General features: G+C 41.1%; 1 protein-coding gene across 1 annotated transcript in view; it reads left to right on the forward strand.

The window, feature by feature from the left end:
• The window catches only part of AKAP10 (A-kinase anchoring protein 10), a 384,577-nt gene that overhangs the window by 114,511 nt on the left and 250,080 nt on the right, over window positions 1-19,986 (forward strand). Inside the window, exon 3 of the mRNA XM_069226353.1 lies at window positions 4,716-4,898. Coding sequence (XP_069082454.1) covers window positions 4,716-4,898 — 183 coding nt within the window. The remainder of the gene's footprint in view (window positions 1-4,715; window positions 4,899-19,986) is intronic.

Raw genomic sequence — 19,986 nt, forward strand, 5'->3', positions numbered from 1 at the left:
CTGTTGTTTCTGACCCCTGTGTGTAATGCTGGACTAGGGTTGTGGACTAACCTGGGAAACTCCTGTACTTATAGTACTGGCATCACTGTGTCTCCTTCAAAAGTACCAGCAACAAAGCCTTCTCCTCAGGTCTGATGGTGTAGTTGTTACCCTCACAAAAAGATAACCAAGATGTTTACATACCTCTTATCTTCCTCTACTCCGATGTGCTCAGTAACAGGTAAGCATTGAGTAAGCGAAATAGGTAATTTTATAGTGGTCTTGTGGAAGCTGACCTTAATCCAATCTAAACGTTTGGGCAGAGAACTGTTGAATTTCTGACACAGTGCATTTTTGTTTCAGGTGTACAGCAACTCCATGACAGCCAGTCATAAGGAAGCTGTCACTTTATTTATTGCATTCCTGACAGTTATTTGGCCAGTGTATTGGTGTTGCTTTTGTCTTCTCTCTGCAGAAGGAAAGAACACAGGAAATGTGCTATGAGCAAATAACCCCTCTCCTTTGTATTAGGTGAGCAGACTTAGCTTTGCCTTCAGCCACTTTATTGGTCATGTGCTGCTTTTGTCAGCATAGAGTCTGCCCTGCTGAATAAAACACATGCACCTCGCTTCACAATTAATTCAACAAGGAGCGGAGGAATCGGAGGAGCACTGTTGAGTGATGTGCAGAGGGAAGTGGAGAGAGCAGCACTGACAGCCACTAAACACAATGGAACACCCTACAGCTACAGGGGATTGATACATATTGAAATATACCAACTTAAGGCTAAACCACCTCTTTTATACCCAAACTTTCATACACACTTGATACAATCAGTGGGTCATCTAGTGACACACACCGTGGTTTTACCAGGAAGGGCCAGTGGCATTCTTAACATGGGGTGCAGGTCACAAAAGCCTCCGACCTCCATTAATATAATCAGTAGCCACCAATGACAGTGTCGTAGTCTGTCCTGGGGGTATTAGCCACCCACTGTGAAGAGAGCAGCTCTTAGATTTTGCCTGTATCACAAAACAGAGTCTAGCAGTGGCAATGAGCAACATAACTAAACCATGTAGAACACTTACTAGTGGTCAGTGTGATATGAGTCTCATCCTTCAAGAAAATAGAACTGGTTGGCCAGACTCATCAAATGAGTAATAGGTTGTCAGAAAGATGCCTGACACCATCCTCCGCCCAACCAATCAGCACCTTCCTGATTCTTCCTACCAGAGATTCTGTTTAAAAAAAGGAACATTCCGCCACAGTTTTGTTGCATACATACCTACTGTCTGCCCAGCCAAACATTGTTCTTTCTATTCTTCTGTCACCCCTCATGGCTTCCCATTGCCTGATGTCCTCATCTAAGGGCATACTAAGACAATGGGAGGGTTCAGTTTTAGCCTGTTGGGGACAGGATGGGCATATGGTCAGCACCTCTATCCTTATTTCAGTAGGGGCAGGCACCAGCTAATACACCAACCTGTTTTTTTTTACCTGCATTCTTCACTACCATCCCTAAACACGCACAACAGAAGCACATGCACAAGAATAGCCCTCATCCACATCCCACAACAAACATCCTCCTTCTCATGCTCATTAGCACATACTCTGCAGTACTACATGCTGTAGATATCCCTGACCTCATCACTTGTCACAGCTTCAGCATACTCATCACAGAAATGGCACGCACTCACAAAAGCATGTACCACGTGCACAAACAAACACCACACCACACACTTTTTTCCAACTTCCCCCTCTCTTCCTTGGAGAGCTTAACCTCATCAGTGCGCTGAACATGGAACAACAAGTTGCTGAATCTTCCAGTTTAAAAACCCCCATCCTTGACCTAGTACTCAACAGCTTTCCATTGATGTCTGCAAATTCCTGTTGACTAAATTGACCATCTTGCGGTCTGCATCACTTTTCTCCACACCCCACTACACTCTATGCATATCTAAATGACAACTGAGAACCATCTGCCTCTGCAGAGTTTCTCAATTAAAACCCTCCAAAACAGACATAATTCTCACCATGACATTTCCCCTGTGACTTCGGATGTTTACATCCTTCTTAAGAGACTTATTCCTGGAATACCACATAAGCATACATACCCCAATGAAAACACAAAAGTGCAAGTCAAAACCATCAATACTCCAGAGACCTCACAATAACAATTGAATCATTTAAAAACATGCTAGGGAAATAATAGAATCACTAAAATTCTGAGCTGCGCCAGTAAGCCTGCTAGGCCCAAATGCTACATCTGCAGTATCAGTGAACATGAAACAGAAGCAGAATACTCTTCAAGATGATTGTACACTGCATTAACCTCTTTGCACACTCACTAGTCCCACACTCCTTTGACAAGTGCATATTCTTTTTCCAGTTGAAAATCCAATAGCACATTAACACCACAGTACTTAACTTACATCGTTCCAACTGTGCAACATCCATAAGTGGTTGTCCTTTAACCTCTTCTGTTGTTGACCTCACCAACATCCTCATATCCATCAAAGCTATCTCCTTTGAAAACAGTGTCCAACCTCCATTCGCCATCAAAGCCCTACTGGAGAAGAACTCAGCCCTGCATGAATACACTTTCCTTGAAGCCCTAAACACTACCGATCATCCCACTCCTGAAGAGACAAACGGTTGATTCAGATGGAGTTGCCACTAATTGACCTGTCGCCATAATCCATCTACCCTTCACAGGCAAGATCATCAAAAAAACTGTCTATATCTAACCCTGAGATCACATCAGTTCCAAATATCTCTTTCACGCTGACAGTCAGGTTTGAAAACACTATGCACCACTTAAAAAGGCACCGTTCAATCAGTTTATGATTTGCAAAAAGTACACAGATACATTTGGCCCTTGCCTCCAGATACTCCTAAATCTCTTGTCTGCCTTTGAATCCATCGCCCATTCTACCCTCATTCACAGCCTGACATCATAAACTAGATTCACCAGAAATGTCCACCACTGGTTCGTATTTTCCTTTTCTAACTTGTAAGACTACTTTTCTAACTGACATCAGTCATCCAGTTGGGGTGCCTCAGGTTCACAGAAGCTACCTACCACCTCTTGAGTATCCTAGGTCTCACTCTTGTCTGATGTTATCCTTAACCTCTACTGATAGCCACTTCAAAATACACCAATATAGCAGTGACACACAATTGTTCCTGAATCTCCTCTGATCTCAACATTTAGCATCCCAAGCACTACCTGCATATCATTCACTCCTGGATGTCCACCTGCCTGAAATTCTTCCCCACCAAGACAGAATTTCTCCTACTTGCAAACGGCAGATAACTACTACTCCAAGCCTGACCCAACAATATGAACTTAAGTGGTTTCAGCCACAACAATCATCTACTGGCAAGTAATTCTAATTTGTCCTCAGTACCTACCTCTACCTCAAGAATACATTGCCTAGAAGAACATGATGATATGTCCCATCTAATGAAAATAACTACCTGAGGGGAAATTACTTCAAAATGCTGCCTAAGCCATCATTCTGTCACTTCTGAAAGAAGATGACTCCTGGCTCCATGACCTCTGAGTCTCAACACTGCCCCCAGGAGGCTTTGGCACGCATCATCAAGGGCCTGGAGAAAATAAGCACTTCACCCTTATCCACTGTCTCCCCTTGCCTACCCCTCCCAGCTTGTAGCTTGGGGGCATCATAAACAAGAACACCTTAATTGACACCCCTACCTATTTGGCTGTCAGACTAAACTTCCCGCGCAGATCTCGAGACATGCAGACAGGATATGCCAGACAAAAGGCTAAGCGATGCAAGAAGGCAGAAAGCAAGAAACCAGTCTTCATCTACTCACCCAGGATATGGAATAACATTCCTATGTCTTTCAGACCTACCCCAACCATCCTTCAATTCTTGTAGTGTGTGCCTTTGGCTAGGTTCACACTCTACAAACACCTACATATATACCTTAACACAGTGCAAGAGATTTTCAGCCGAACATCCGCCTTGCCAAAACTACGCCCAAAAATTCTGAAACATAATCTATGTGAATCTTAGACTAATCCTCTCCCTTTAAAGTAGTGAACTGAAAATTGCCCTTTTAATACACCACCCTTTCTTTACAAATAAATGACTTCCCCATGCCTACAAGGACCACCACGATCACGTATAACCTTTTCAACAATGCTGATAACGCTTGGAACACATAGATCACTGAACCCAAGTACAAATAAGCCATATCGACTCATGCAGTCTGTGCCTTTTCTATCTAAATTATCCATCCACAAACCATGTCTGATCTTTCTAAGACCGTGCTATAAAAATCCCATATAATTATAAGATAAAATAATTCATTTCCTAATAACTTGAACTTTTATTATGACAAATGTTGTCCTTAGAATCAGAAACATTTATATAATTCATATGCATTTCCATGTATGATTGCATTTTTGTGTTACAAAAATGAATTAAAAATATTTGTCGTAAAACAAGTTAAATAAATGTTTTGTTCTCTTACATGGAACTAGACATTGCAATTTTCACTTTAGATAAATTGTGTGTTTAATAAGCAACCCTAGGTTCTCTGTGAAAAAGTCGATTTGCTTCCTTTCGTCCAAGCAAGTAATTCAGAAGCAATTTGCAATCAACCTCCCTATCACTAAAGCATGGGCTTGTTTGCTGAAAATAATCCAGTGATGTTTTGCACATAAGAAGCTAATCTCTTGCACTTTCCTTTCTATCTTTTAGCTGCAGTACCAGTAAATTCCCCCACCAGAAGCACTAAGAACCATGCAATACTTGAGGCCGCCGGACCAAGCCATGTGGCCATCAACGCGATCTCGGCTAACATGGACTCCTATTCCAGCAGCAGAACAGCTGCACTTAAGAAGCAACCCAGCCACATGGAGGCTGCTCACTTTGGAGACCTGGGTAAGGGAAATGTATTGTTGCTAAATGCCATAACCCTATGCTCTTAGTCGACACATCACTCCCATATGCTTGAGTGTTGACTGTAGCATACCCTAGAACATATAACACTGAACTACAAACATTTCTTCAGTCAAAATTATAAAACATATGCCTATGTCTTACTCCCTTCTAACCTATGGTTCCCAGTGTATTTTATGTTTGGAGAAAATACATTATAGTACCATAAATAAGGAAACCACCCACTCAAAATGAGCTCAACACTTGCAACCTTCTTCACTCCTATCATTTTCGTTCAGTACTAACAATGCGTGTATTTCTAAATATCCTTGTTGCAGTTGGGCCAAACTAAAATACACCCCTATATATCTAATCTGTTCATTGAAAGAAATGCATATGTATGTTTCATGAACATTTCTGCATTCATCAGTATATGCCTCTGTTAAATGCCTGCGTTTAGGGGAGATTTTCTGTTTTGTATCCATCCACGGTATTGAAACAATGAAATACCCTATGCCATGAACTCATATGTACGGCACATTGCATATTGGTGCTTGCAGAAGACTCCACATTAAAGGTTCACACTTCTTAAAGGCATGTAACCTCCTTTGTAGAATGATTGTAGTGGGATCTCTATTCTACACACACAAACTACACTTAAGAGTGGTATCCAGCCTTTTATTACTCTTGGAAAATATATGTACGAAACTTGAAAAGCAAGATTATACCTTAAAACCTCAACCAACAGAACCAAATGCACATACAAAAGAAACAAAAATGTTGAAGAAATGTCTTTCAGGACTCTGATTAAAAGAGGGACAAAGTAGGAACAAGAGCAATGTACTTTTGAGTTTTTAAATAATACTGCTGCTTTAAAGATTGAAGAGTGTGAATTTCATTAATATTTTTGGGAAAGCATTGGTGTATCTAAAAGCCTTTTTAAGTAGCCCTTGATATTGAGTTACATAGGATCCAGAAACTCCCCAGGTTGTCAGAATATTTGAATACCCCATGAAATGTTTAGTCTTTAAAGTTGTAGGAGGAGGAACAAATGGCCTGGCTCTGTTTTATCAATGTTTTTTCTATACACAAACGCAGTCTGTGGTTATATACAGTTTACATTGTAGTGAGCCAAGTGGTGATTTCGAGAACCTGGTTGCATGGAGGTCACTGGGAGCACGATCTGTAAATTACACAGTCATAAACTAACTCTAAAACTGTAGCGGTTGTACTGGGTTGTCACATTGATGCATGTTAATAAATTGCTCTAATCTATATTTTGCATAGCTGCTGTGGCAACTGTTGGTTGGTTTAGCGTTTCTGTTCTAATTTCTTGGATAAGATGCAGAATAAAGAGTACCTTTATCCCAAATTTTCCATTTTGCCAACTGTGAAGGACTCGTCCAGCAGAGGTAGCAGTTCATATTTTTGTCCTTCTGCAAGTTATGGCTTTATTTTTGTTGGTAGCATGGAATCCATACCCCTGGAATTGGTGTCCTTCAATGATGGCAGACATTTTCACCAATTGATGCTGCTTGTGTCGTGGGTATAATATACATCCCGGTTTGGGGATCTGCTTGAGTCTATCAGCTTATTTTACACGTTCTGTTGAGTTGGGGCTTTGTAAAAGGAAAAGTAGTGAGTGATATTGTGACAGTCTTCCTTGATTGTAGAGATCCACTTTTGACTGGGCCAACCTGATATGATTTTATGCTTGGCGTTTAGCAGCACAACTGCCAATATTATCTTTTGATTACAATATAGTTAGGGAGGGTTTTTGGTCTTTCCATTCTGTAATTGGCTTTTTGTGACCTGCTTCCTATAGCCATTGACTGGAGCCTTATACTTTGTGTGCTTCCTATTACCGCTCTTCCCCCGGCAGCTTTAAGACAAGCATTTTATTTGTTTTTTTGTTTCATAGAAACAAAATGCACACTATATTGAAGGGTCCTTTGCATTCACTGCCATCCTCTTTTTGTTTCAATGTGAAAAGAGGTTGGGTCGCAACGGAGCCTTCATTAAAGTCTTTCTTTTCTTTCTATGAAATAGAAACTAAAGGAGAAGTGTTTGTCAGATTGCTTTTATTGGATTTTTGTAACAAGCACATCTTAAAAAGGAACATTGTCAAAACAGATAGGTCGTTGATCAATATGTATAGCAATTAGTCAGTACAGTTTCAAAGAGTCTAAGATTGACACATATCTGTATATATCATAAACAACATAATGGCAAGGATAAAGAGAATATTGTATCTTCTGGTAACAGATAATACCTTGCATAGTCTCATTCATATCTTCTCATAGATTACGAGTGCCACGAATAAACAAAAGTAACATGCGTAACCTTCAAACCATGAATGGATGGTCTTCGAGTTGAGTGGGAATGGGTGGAGCTGGGGATTCGTCTGCTGTGGGAGCTAGTTGAGGGTGTCCTGGTTGTGCATTACAGCATGGGGGAAGGGGAATCAGCACGTTTGGAAAATATGTAATGCTTGTGTGCTGGTGTGGCAGGAGAAAAGCAGCAGGCCACATGAAAGAAAGTGTACAAGCGGGCCCCAAATAAAGTCAAAGCCTTTCCGTGCCTCCTCTATTATATGTGCCATAAGTTCCATCGTGAGTGCTTGCTAGAGGCGAGCACACCATTGGGACATAGGAGTTTTGGGTTTCTTACAAGCCGGAGCTAATGCCAATTTGGTTGCTCCTAAGCAAAGCCATAGAATAGTGTGGTTGCCTAGTGTTTGGTATTTAAGGGATGGTGTTCGGAGTCCTAAAGTACGAATTCTGAAGTGCATAGGACTGGGTATCCTAAGATTTCCTTGATTTGGGCTAAGATTTCTGATCAGTAGCACTTTGTACTGTCCCTCACGTAAGCCTACTAACGATTAGATTTTGGTGTGTCTTTCCACAGCGTTTGCCATTGCTGATCAGTGATTGGAGTTCCTAAAGTGCATTCCTAAAAGTTGACATAGTGAGGCGTGGGAGTGTGTGAGGTGGATTGCAAAAGTGAGTAGAGGAAGGAGATTGGAACCCCATTTAGTCCCTGCTCTCCTCACAAATTGCTCTGTTGGGAGGAGCTCTCTATTGGCAGCTTCTCGCATTGACAGGGATAGAGCCCAGTGTTTAAATTGGGTATAGTGGTAAATCTCAGAAGTGAACAATTGAAAGTTGCGACAACAATTCTCAAAAGTCAGGATATCCTCACCATGAAATAAATCAGAGATAGTAAGGCATCCGCCCTCACGCCATCTGTCGAAGGGGCCCAGATGCAGTGCTGGTTGAAAGGCCTCAATATAGTTGATAGCTGTGTAGGGAGAAGGGAACGTCGTTAATCCGTTTATGCAGGTTACATTGTCCCAAACTTTCAGCGTGTTACCAGTCAGGGCGCTTATGTAGACGTTTGTCAGGTGACTACTTTTTTGGCTTCCACAGGACATCCCAGATTGTCCTTCCTACCACTGCCCTCCATGTGAAGCCAATGTTTACCAGAGGCTTAGAGAGACCATTCTGCTCTGATTCTCAGTTGAGTTACTTTATAACAATTTGCAAAGTCAGGCAAAGCCAGTGTGCCAGGCCCTTGGGGGCGTGTCAATAATTGGTGTGAGAGGCGGGCCCTACACCCTTGCCATATGAAACTTGTCACCATTGTACAAATGGCTGGGAAAAATCCTTTCTCTAATTCGATAGGGAGCCCTTGAAAGAGGTGGAAAATGCAAGGTAGTACATTCATTTTGACAGCATGGATGCGTCTAATCCATGTCAAGTATACTGGGGCCCAATGTTTAAGGTTTTCTTTTAATTGGCATAATAAGGGGAGGGAGAAATTTCCTTTGAATAGATCTCAAATTTTAGGAATGATCTTTATACTAAGATAAGTGATTTCGTTTTTCATGCTTTGAAAAGGGGTCACAGTGTCTTCTATCTCTACTTGTGGAACAATAAAATTGAGTAAGAAGGATTTACTAAGATTAATCTGTACCCCGCCACTTACTCAAAGAGTTGGAATTCTGTTTGTAAGGCCTGGAGCGATGTTTTGAGGGTAGTGATGGACAGAAGGATATCATCAGCAAATAAGGAATTCTTGTGTTCGATGGAGCTAAAGGGGAGACTGCGAATAGAGGAGTGTCCCACTGTATCTTTGCTGCAAGTGGCTTTATGCACAGAGGAAAAAGTAATGGGGACAGGGGTCAACCCTGTCTGGTACCACAGGAGAGTTTTAAATATTCAGAGGCTACCCTATTTACTAGTACTCAGGAACTGGGGGAAATATAGTTAGCTCGTATCATATTTATAAAACAGTCTCCAAATCCAAACCGGCATAATGTATGGAAAAGGAAGTTCCAGTTTACTCGACCAATCAATCAATCAGTATTTGTGAAGTGCAGCTACTCACCTGTGAGGGTCTCAAGGCGCTGGGGGGGAGGGGAGGGTCCTCATCCGAAGAGCCACGTCTTGAGGTTCTTCTTGAAGATGGTGAGCGACAGGCTTTGTCTGAGGCGCAGGGGGGCCTTTTCGGCATCCAGCGGCAAGAGGATCGCTGGAATATTATTTTTGGTAACCTTCTCAATTAACTGTATAACCCATCTCAGATTGTCCTGGGTCTGCCTTCCTGTAATAAATCCAGATTGAGCTGGATGTATCAATTTCGGCATAATATCTTTTAATCTATTGACCAATATTTTCGTATCTAATGTGTCACAGATATTAAGTAAAGCAATAGGACGATAGGAAGCACAGAGTTAAAGGTTTTTCCATGGTTTCAGGAGAATTGAAATTAGAACTTCTTCCTTTATAGGAGTCACTGCGTTGGAGTCAGCAATATGACTATATAGTTCAGTCAGGTGAGGGACAAGGTCAGCAATGAAAGTCTTGTATTAAGCCCGTCTGGACCTTGGGATTTTTGAAGTTTGAGAGCCTTTACTGCGTCTTGATCTCCTCCCTAGTTATGGGGCTGTTTAAAGTGTCATGAAAGGCTGGGGGGAAACTGAGGTAAGACTGTCTTCCAGTTAGGCTAATTGTGCATCTATGTCTCTGGGGTCAGAAATATACAACTGTTTGTAAAAGGTTTTGAATACCTCAGCCTTCTTCTCCTCAGTAAGGTGAACAGTCCCAGATTCCTCTCGGATGTCGCCTATATCCGCTTTATCCTGTTTAACCCTCAGTTGTCTCGATAGATGTGTGCCTACTTTGTTATCTTGCTCAAAGGTGATTTTCTGTAGATGAAGGAGGGTTAATTCTGCTCTGTTGGTGTATATGGCTCTCAGTTTACCTCTCAATGCCGTAACATTCCTCTGGAGAGGAAGAGAGGGTGTGGTCCTATGCTCCCCTTCTGGTTGGAGCAGCCCTGCTCCGAATGCTAGGCATTCTTTGTTTTTTGTTGGGTAAGAGTATACATCAAAGAAATACATTTACCCCAGAAAACCATTTTAAATGCATCCCAATTTGTAGAGTGGGAGGTATTTTGGGTTTTATTCAATTGAAACTATTCCCTAATTGTTTTGCGGATCTCATCTCAAAAGAGACAGTCTTGCGTCAGAATATTTGGGAAATATCGCCTGCGAGATTTTGGGGTCGAAGGATGCCAATCCAGTACCACTTTCACCGGCGCATGATCGAAGAGAGCAATGGGGTGAATATTACCCTGCAAAATAGAATATTTTAAGAGTTGAGGAATGAAGACATTGTCTATTCAAGAATAGGTTTGATGTGAGTAGGAGAAGAAAGTGTAAGCCTGTGAGGTGGGGGGAAATTCCCTCCAAGCATCCAGCAATCCTAATGGGCTTAGGGTCAATTTAGTTTCTTGCTAAATGTACCAGCTTGCGTCCTGTATTGATAGCACTGTCTAAGGTGATATCCCATATCAAATTAAAGTGTCCCATCAGATTAATGTCCCCTTCCACAAATCCTCCCAGTAAGGAGAGGAAAAATAGGAGAAATTATGATTGGCCTGAATTTGGCGCATAAATTGTTGCAATGGCACATAGGCAGCCCTTGACCATCATTATTAGCCCATCTTTATCAGATTTGCTACCCATGACCTAAAATGTCTTTGAAGTGTGAAAGAGAAGTGCTATACCATTGTGTTTAGTGGTGGCTGATAGTTTGTATATGAAGGGATACGTTTTGTGTCTCATCCCGTGTTTGTCACTGCATTTTAGGTGAGTTTCGTTTTCTGAAGAGCTATAATATCAAGGTGCCTACTGAGAATATTTTTTTCTTATCTGGTGACGTTTTGTGGGGGAGTACAAACCCTTTACGTTCCAAGTGAAAGTATTAAGAACCATTTAAGAGCATAAAATAGGAAAATGCAAAAGGTCTGCACACCAGGATACAAATGAGCCATTTGATCTGATCTTATTGTTCTCCAATGTGCCCCTGTCCAATTCCCCCTGCCAATTCTCCCCACTGCCCATCCCACTGTCTGGGAGTACTCAATCATTTAACAAACAGTATAAAACAGAATAAAAAGAAACAACTAAAGTTTGGGAGTGTGAGCTCCCTATGAGGCAATAAACTTAACGATCATATTGGCACATACCCGCCACTACATCCCACAGATTGTCATTTTAACCAAATAGGTATCTGGTGACTTGGTATGGCTAAGGCTGCGCAGGAGGCACCATAGCAATCCACTGTAGAGTAGAGTCCTGTATGGGATGGCTCCCTTCATAATATGCCCTATTCAGAACCTAATGAGCCCTCAAGACATTTACATACGAGAAGGGAGAGAATAGAGCATCCATGATGGACAGCATTTACATGCCTACAGTGTCATAGGTTCAGTTAGCAGACCTGATTATCAGGAGGTCCCAGGTACAGTTTATCTCTTGCTGACACATCATCTTCTCTTCTGGAAATGCCACTCTCTCGTCAAAGATTTGTTGGTGGGGCTCGATGTAGACCCTTCATTGTGACTGCTTGTCCCCAGGGATGTTGACTGAGTAAGACCCAATAGGGAGGCCGGTTCCTCTAAAGTATTGCTTATTGTGAAGTCGAAGACAATACCAAAGCAGTAAGTCCAGCAGTGTTTGACTTGGTCTTTGTGTAGAGCCTCTGTTACAGGCTTGAATCGCAGGCGTCGTGCTAGAGTAGCGGGGGCAATGTCGCTGTAAAGAGAGCAAGTAGCCTCCTGAAAGGATAGAGTGTCCCTCGTTTGCCACACTCTGAGGATCTGTTCCTTGGTTTTAAAGGAGTGCAGTTTAGCAAGTATATCCCTAGGTCTCTTGCCATTCCCGAGGGATTGAGGGCCCACCCTGTGTACCCTCTCTAGCCACACCTCATGTTGCTCTTCACCTAGGAAATCTGAAAACAAGTAGACAATAGAGGCCTCCAGATCAGGGCCCTCCACTCTTTACTCTAAGCTTCTTACTCGAATGTTCTCCCTCCTAGACCTATTTTCCAAGTCTTCACATTTAAGTAGAGCCATCTGTGGTTATGAGTGAAGGTGATCCAAGGCCTGTTATATCTGCTGAAGTCAATGTTCCTTGTCCTGGTGTTTCTTTTCCAGGTCTAATGTGCTTAGGCCGACAAAGTCAACATCGGTCTGGAGGGATCTCAAATAGGAGTTGATCTCGATCTTAGATGAGTCAAAGGAGACAGCTATGCTGGATTTGAATTCCTTCCTTAGTTTGGACTTAAAGTCAAGTAGTGAGGAGAGGAGGTCCTCTTTGGTAAAGGCCATAATTGCTTCTGTAGGGGTGGGGTCTCCACTGGTCAACTTTGCCTCCGCTGTAGTGAAATAATTAGATACTCAATAACTGTGGGCCTTCTTTGGCGGCATATAGATTGCTATGTCCCAGTTTCAGGAGAGTTCAATAGAAAGTGTATGCCATATGGTTGCCACCCAGTAGGACCAATACGTTGGGAATATGCAGCCTGTGGTATGACTCTAGCATGAAGGAGGGTAGGCTCTCTCTTCTCACGGTCCCTCCTTCATCCACCATCTCCTCCTGCAAAAGTCTAAGTAAAGTAGGCTATCTGGAGTTCTTTAAGGTGATCATAATGCTCACTGCGTTCTCTGGCTTTTATCCTATGCATAGGGGTTCCCCCTCCAGTTCTTCCAGCCAGGTAGTGGTGCTGCAAAAATCCAAATGGTACTGAGGGAAATTGGGTTCTGTAGCCCAACCGGGCAATCAGGACAGGCCGTGCCGAGTCGTGGTGTGCGCCATATTGAGGTCAGGCATAGCTATCCGGTACTCTGTTCCGGCCCCATTTGTTGTCAACACTGCTCCCGATGCACGCACCCTACACCTGCCCCCCTTTCGGACCTCCTGTGGACTCCGGTACCAGAGCACTCCCTCCAAGCCCCCGATCGACGCCCACAGCCGCCGCCTCTCTGCAGGCGCAGGTAGGATGGAGCCACTTTCTGTGCCTCAAACTGTATTCCGTTTTCTTCCCCCTACGCTGGTTCCTTGCTGCTGTTTTCATGTGTTCCGCCATGTTGCTATAGGCTGCTTTGATCTTGCACTGATTTTCCGGGTGACGTTTGCCAGTATAGGGGCAAAATCAAAAGTTGCAATGAGTCACTTCTTTCCTGCCATCTCTCTCCCGCCTGACAAGCTGTAGGACAGGCCGATGACATCAGATTTGCAGATTTCTGTAGAGTAGTTGGCAGAGCCACTGTGGATCATGTCCACTCGGCCATGATGACTGACCACACTAAAGGAGAATTTTAAGGTAGATGTCCTAGCCGTATGGATGCATACAGGACATTGATGTAATTTAGTTCTAATGAACATTCTTAGAGTAAAATGTTAGCGTGTAGCAGCATTAGGAAAAGCAGTAGCTGCACACTACATCAGTGAGTGTTGTAAATGGATTGTGCTAGAGGTCATGTGGTCCACATCTCCACTTTCTGCCAACACCTGGAATAAAGTATGTGTGTGAGTCTGATGGCCATTCCTTTCCAATCCACTCTATAAACCTTATGTGCCATTTTACCACTACCTCTTGTCTTTGTTGGCCGACTGGCATTGGTGCTTGGTGTCAGCATTGCTTGCTTTGTGCAGGTAAGAGGCCCCTGGCCATGACTTGTAACACATTAGAGTAGCAGTGGTGATGCAGTGTGTTCAGATTGGTAATACTGTTGCCACTGCTTTGTCACTTGTTGATATACAGAATACAATCATTGGTGCAAATACTCAAATACACACATTGTGAAACATTTCTAAAGTGTTTTGTACATACAAAATGAGTCTTTGTTGTCCTTATCCCACACAATATCCATCGGTTTCAAACTAGAAACCTGTCTGAAAATCAACAAACCTACCCAGCTGGTTATGCCTAGCACAGAGACGCTGCACTTTTCCACAGTTGGGATCATATTGATATCTACCCTTAGTGCTTTGGCCCACACTGAGACCTCATATTGAGCTGCAGTGATCGTGCAATAGAAGCTATCCTTAAAGCAGTAGCATCAAACTGGCATCTACTTTTCACATCACATAGGAGCAGTACTTGCTGCTCTGACATCTCATTGAACATTGCTTTTACTGCCGTGAAATCATACTGGGTCCTGCCTTTGGTGCAGCCTTCACTTGTGTCACTAGATCCTTACTTAGCCTTAGCTTTTCTAGAAGGTCATAAACTATGGGGATCACGCTTGAAGTTGGAGTTGGCGGAGGGCAGCTTGTAGGTCGGGTGCATCATCAACAAGGACCACTGAAACTCATCCTTTTAGCGCTGATAACCTAATTATTTGACTGATGCTGGTGTTTACTGACTCTAAATGTCCCCTGAGCTCTGCTAACCAGGCCCAGGGTCAGTGCTCTGTCCTCTAAGGGTATATTGTAATTGGTATAATTTTAATTGGCAAAGGCAACCTACCTGTAAGTCCCTACCTGTAAGTCCCTAGTAAATAGTAGGGCATGTATGTTTAGAGACCCTAGTGGACGTAATATACTTAAGTTTGCACTGTTATGGTGTCTGGTGTCAGCCTTGCAGGCTGGTTTTAAAATAAAACTATGTCCAAAATTGACTTTGGAGTTAAAAGTACTTCTTAAGTCAAATGCTACCTTATTATTACATTTAAGTCACACCTAATGTGTGCCCTAGATGCACCCCAAGGGTAGGACGCCTTGTTCTAAAAAGCTGGGACAATATAAAATATGTTTTATATGCCCTGGTAGCGAAAAACAGCCTGTGTCGCTTTTCTCTGTTGTATTGCTGCTAGCCCAATAAGCTAAAATGGGAAGGCTTTATTAAAGTTAATAAAGTCTAACTTTTGATTAGAGCAATCTAGACATGCCATTCAGAGTAAAAAAAAAAAATGATGGTTACAATAAGTTCAACAACTTGCCATGGTCGAAATTGTTTTTAAATAGTTGTATCATTCATGAAAGTTCAATACCTTGCAGGTCCACAGTTCAGCAGTATCAGTACATCACAAAAAGATATAAAAGCGGAATCATAATGTCACTATAACCTTCCCCAGAAATGAGTATAGTACACATTGACACAAATTGGTTTTTGTAAAAAAAACAATTATGTAATTTTTGGTCCTTGTAATGATGTGCTATGTTCCCGCACTCATCTGTTTTTAAATATCCATACAATAAACTATATGAGAAATGTGGACTATACTAATTTTTTTAACAAGTAAAAGTAATTGCTAGACAAAGTTTTTGAGTGGAGGCGGGGAGCAAATTACAGTATAAGCTCCTTCCTATTATAGTGTTTTCCAGTGTATTCTTTCCTACTTTATACCAATTTTTTATACATACAGTGTTCATGACCCAGGTACAGTAGGGCTATATGGTCATATCCCTTTATGGAATACTGTTTGTTACACCTAGTGAGGTATGAGGGTTTCTCATTAAGGATTTGATACACTCATTTTTGGTCTTGAGCGATTAATGAGGAGTAATCAACAGAGTATAGTCCGCATCTCTGGTTAATGAGAAGGTGGTCATGTCTGAACCACATACTGTAAGCTACACAGATGCCCAAATAAGCAGACTTTTGGAAAACCTTCCTTATTGAGCAGTGATCAAATTGCCCCAGTTCCTAATAATTTGGAAAAGGTAGAAAGACTCAAGCAATTAAAGAAAAAGAGCATTAGAACACAATTACATGCACAAGTACTTTTGGAACATCTTAAGAATACTACAGTTTCAGTAGGCTTATAAGTCACCAATGTACCAGTGATCTTTATCTGGGATAAAACCTATTTAGTTCAGTTCAGGGGTGCAGGAACCAAGTGCTTCAGAGATTGATTAGCTCCCTCTATAGAGACACTATTGAGAATAAGTGAAGCTAAATTGAAAGAAATACAACTGTTGGCAAGCATAGAAATGACCATAGCAGAATTTAAAGTACACACTGTTAATTCTAAGACCACAAAAGCATCAAGAGATATAAAGAACTTTAAACTAGAGAATGTTTACCCTTACCTTAAAGATATTTTTTACAAAAATAATTCAAGCAACTTAAATTTGCAATAGCAGGGTATGTCACAGGAAGATTTGTAACCTTCGCTGACACTTCCTCTGATTCAAATCAACAAGGATTCCCTTACCCCCAATCTCGAAGACCAGGGAGACAACCTTTTTTTGGCTGAGGCGAGAACCGAGGGAGAGGTGGGGATTGGAGAGGCCAACCCTCAGGCCAACCACCAGAACATGGCACATTCAGAAAGAGAAGAAGAGTGTACAGGCGTCAATAAAAAAGCCCAAAATGAACGAGGATGATATTCCCACTTAGAATTTATCTAAATATCAACTAACAGATCTAGAGAAAAGTGTATTAGGTAAGGGTCTGTCTTTTGTATCACTTAAAATACAAGACTCCATAGAAACAAAGACTAAGGTACTTACATTTCTGTGAAAGGTGAAACGTAAAGTCTTCTTTAATGAACACAGTAATGGTACAGAAAACAATTTTTCAGTGGGTTAAAAAATAAAGCCACTTTTTGTCCCGAAAAGAACAGTATGCCACCTGAAGTTCTGGTATTTGAAAATACAGTCATGCATGAAAAACATTTATAATCAAAAGAGTATACACTTCAAACAGAACTGTTCTAAAATGGAAAAGCAAGCCATCAGTCATCTATCTAATAACCTGAATATTGTAATAAAACCAGCTGACAAAGGGAGTGGAATAGTTATTATGGATAGTGATTCGCATGACAGAGATAATGCACCAGTTGAAAAATTCAGATCATTACAGGACCCTAACAGAAAATCCAACAAAGAAATTGTGCAATAAGATCCGCTATCGGAATACTGGAGCCTTAGAGGAGGGGTGGATATGCACAAAGGAATTTGAATTCCTTAATAGAGAAGATTGCATGATTCCAGTAATATATATCCTTCCCAAAAATGTGACTAACCCATCAGGCAAACCTATTATATCTGCCTGTGGCTCCATATTGAAACCATTGGCTCAGTTTATTGACACTTTCCTCAAACCTTTTGTGGCACAGACGAGAACCAATTTACAGATTCTATGGATAATGTCAACAAGATTGAAACACTAGAGTTTGATGCAGAACAAGAATTTATGGTGACTCGTGACATCGAGTCACCAGAGTCATTGTAGATATGAATATTCTACAAGATGAAGACTTATATGTGATAGATTCCACGTTAGAGACAAGACCTAGACCACATAACATTCACACTGATTTTTTGACAACATTGGCTACACTCTGTCTTAGAAACAACTTTTTTGAGTTTAAGGGAGATCTATATTTATTATTTGCAAACCAAGTGGGTGGCGATGGGATGTAGCTTCATCCCAGAAGTAGCTACTTTAGTTATGAATTGTTTTGAGGAACGTTGGATATAAGACAATATTGGCCCATATGAAAATAACTTAAGAAAATGGTTTAGATACATGGATGATATCTTGATGATATGGAAAGGTGTTAGACACACATTAACAGCATTTATAGAATGGTTAAACCATAGGACAGCTGACCTTAATTGCGCAATGTTTTATAGTAAGACAAGGCTCAGTTTTTTAGATCTATGGATTGTTGTAAAAGATTGCAGGTTAACAGTGAGTTTATATTCTGACCTAACAGACAGAAATACATTACTTCATTTTTCTAGTGGCGATTAACGGAACTTGAAAGAAAATTTGCCATATAGACAATTTCTCTGCATTAGCCGGAATTGCCCTGAAACAAATGATTACTTTGAAAATGCTAGTGTTTTGATGACAAAACTTATTGAGAGAGGCAACCCTAAAAAAATTAGTTAAAGCTGCTGTGAAGCGAGCCTGGTTTACACCTACAGAAAAACTACTCACCCCAAAAAACTGTAAAGATGCAATACCTCTAACCTGTGTGTTGACATACAGTCCTAAAGCTTATAAATTAAGAAAGTAATACAAAAACATTTGAAAATATTGACACTCCTACAAATTTCAAACCCAGTGTCCTCATTTTGTAAAGCACGCAGTTTAGGGAAACACTTGCTGAATGCTACCCGACAATGCCAAAAAAAGAGAGATCTTAGAGAAATGTTACAACTACCTCCTGTTACTGGAAATATCAAGTGCAATAATTGCACATCTTGCCAGTTTACTACTAACACACAGACAATCACTATTAATGGTATTGCGCACCTACAAAAGGTTTTTCTAACTGCAATACTAGAAATGTGAAATATTGCATTCAATGTCCGTATGGCTTGGTGTATATTGGTCAAACGATTCAAATGGTTACGACACGTATACTACAGCACAGGTCAAGGATTAGGTGTACCACTGTGGGAGCTCCACTTATCAAGCATTACAAAGAGAAGGGCCATCCAGAGAATGATATTCATTGGTCTGTGCTATGTGTAGTTGTTAAAAAAAGATGGAGGTGCAATGGTCCAACAGATCTTGAATCATCGTGAAGCCAAGATGATTAAAAAGTTTAGAACGGCGAGCAATGATTTAGACGAGATGTGGGCATTGATTGCCTGAACCTTTGGAATTTGAGACAGGATTCTCTGCATTTGACCAATGGTACGAATGTATATATTTATAGCAGGTATGTGGCACACTCACTGTATCTTCCCCCTCCCATGGGTGAACAGGTTTCAGAGTATGCTATCATTCATCACTGTGTACTATAATTACTTCAATGTTTTTACGCCATCTAGAAGATGTAATTGTTTTCTTGTGAAAAATGTCTGAGAAATAGTTTGGAAGCATTTGTTATCCTTCACAAATGTCTAAGAGTTATAATTGTGATTCTTTTGAAATGAGAAATATTTTTTAATAGTTATTGTTTGGATATTTCATATCCATCACAAATGTCTACAAGTCATTATTATGATTTTGTTTTAGAATATATTTGGGTGTTTCTATATTATAGGTACAAGTTTTGAGTACGTGTTGTGGCAAATATGATAGCAAGTTGAATCCTTCACTCTGCTGAAAGATAAGTTTTCCTTAAAGTTTGTTTCCCTTCCAAAATGGCCAGCACATGATGTGCTGTTGAAGGACAGCTCTCTCTCTCTAGCAGTACACACCCCCGTGGAGCCGGAGAATACTTACTAAGAAGCAGTATTGATCGGCAGGATAGAATTGCCCTGAGAGGTTTGGGGAGTAGAGTGGGGCACCAGTGATGGTAATTGGAATCTACATGCTGTAACAATTTAAAGTAATTTGTGAGCATATGAGCATTTGCTGATATTAAGAGACACTAGATTTACAAATGTCGTTTTTCCTTTAAGATGGCCGCTATGCGACCCGCAGTAAAGGGTCAGCTCCCATTCTAGTATTACTCCTCACGTAGGCGTACCTCACGTAACCAAGATACGAATAATTCAGATTTTCCTAGCTTTAGTGAAGGAAAGTCTAGATTTTATTAAAGACACGGAGGCTCCTATTATGCTTCCTTTTCTTGCTTTAATCTTAACAGCAGCCAAGAAAAACCACATTACAACAAGAACTATATATCCCATGAATCAGTGAAACAATATGTCACACATGAAGTCACAAAGAAATGACCAATAGCAAGCCCGCAACCCCAATAACTGTCTTAACTGCAAGCAACAAGCCCTTTTTTCTTGCAAGAGCATGTCAAGGGAAACAAAACAATGGAATAATAACCAATATAATGGAAAAAGCCATCAATAGCATAGAAAAGTATTTCGCAA

Source organism: Pleurodeles waltl, chromosome 3_1 (genome assembly GCF_031143425.1).
Source record: "Pleurodeles waltl isolate 20211129_DDA chromosome 3_1, aPleWal1.hap1.20221129, whole genome shotgun sequence".
Lineage (NCBI taxonomy): Eukaryota > Metazoa > Chordata > Amphibia > Caudata > Salamandridae > Pleurodeles > Pleurodeles waltl.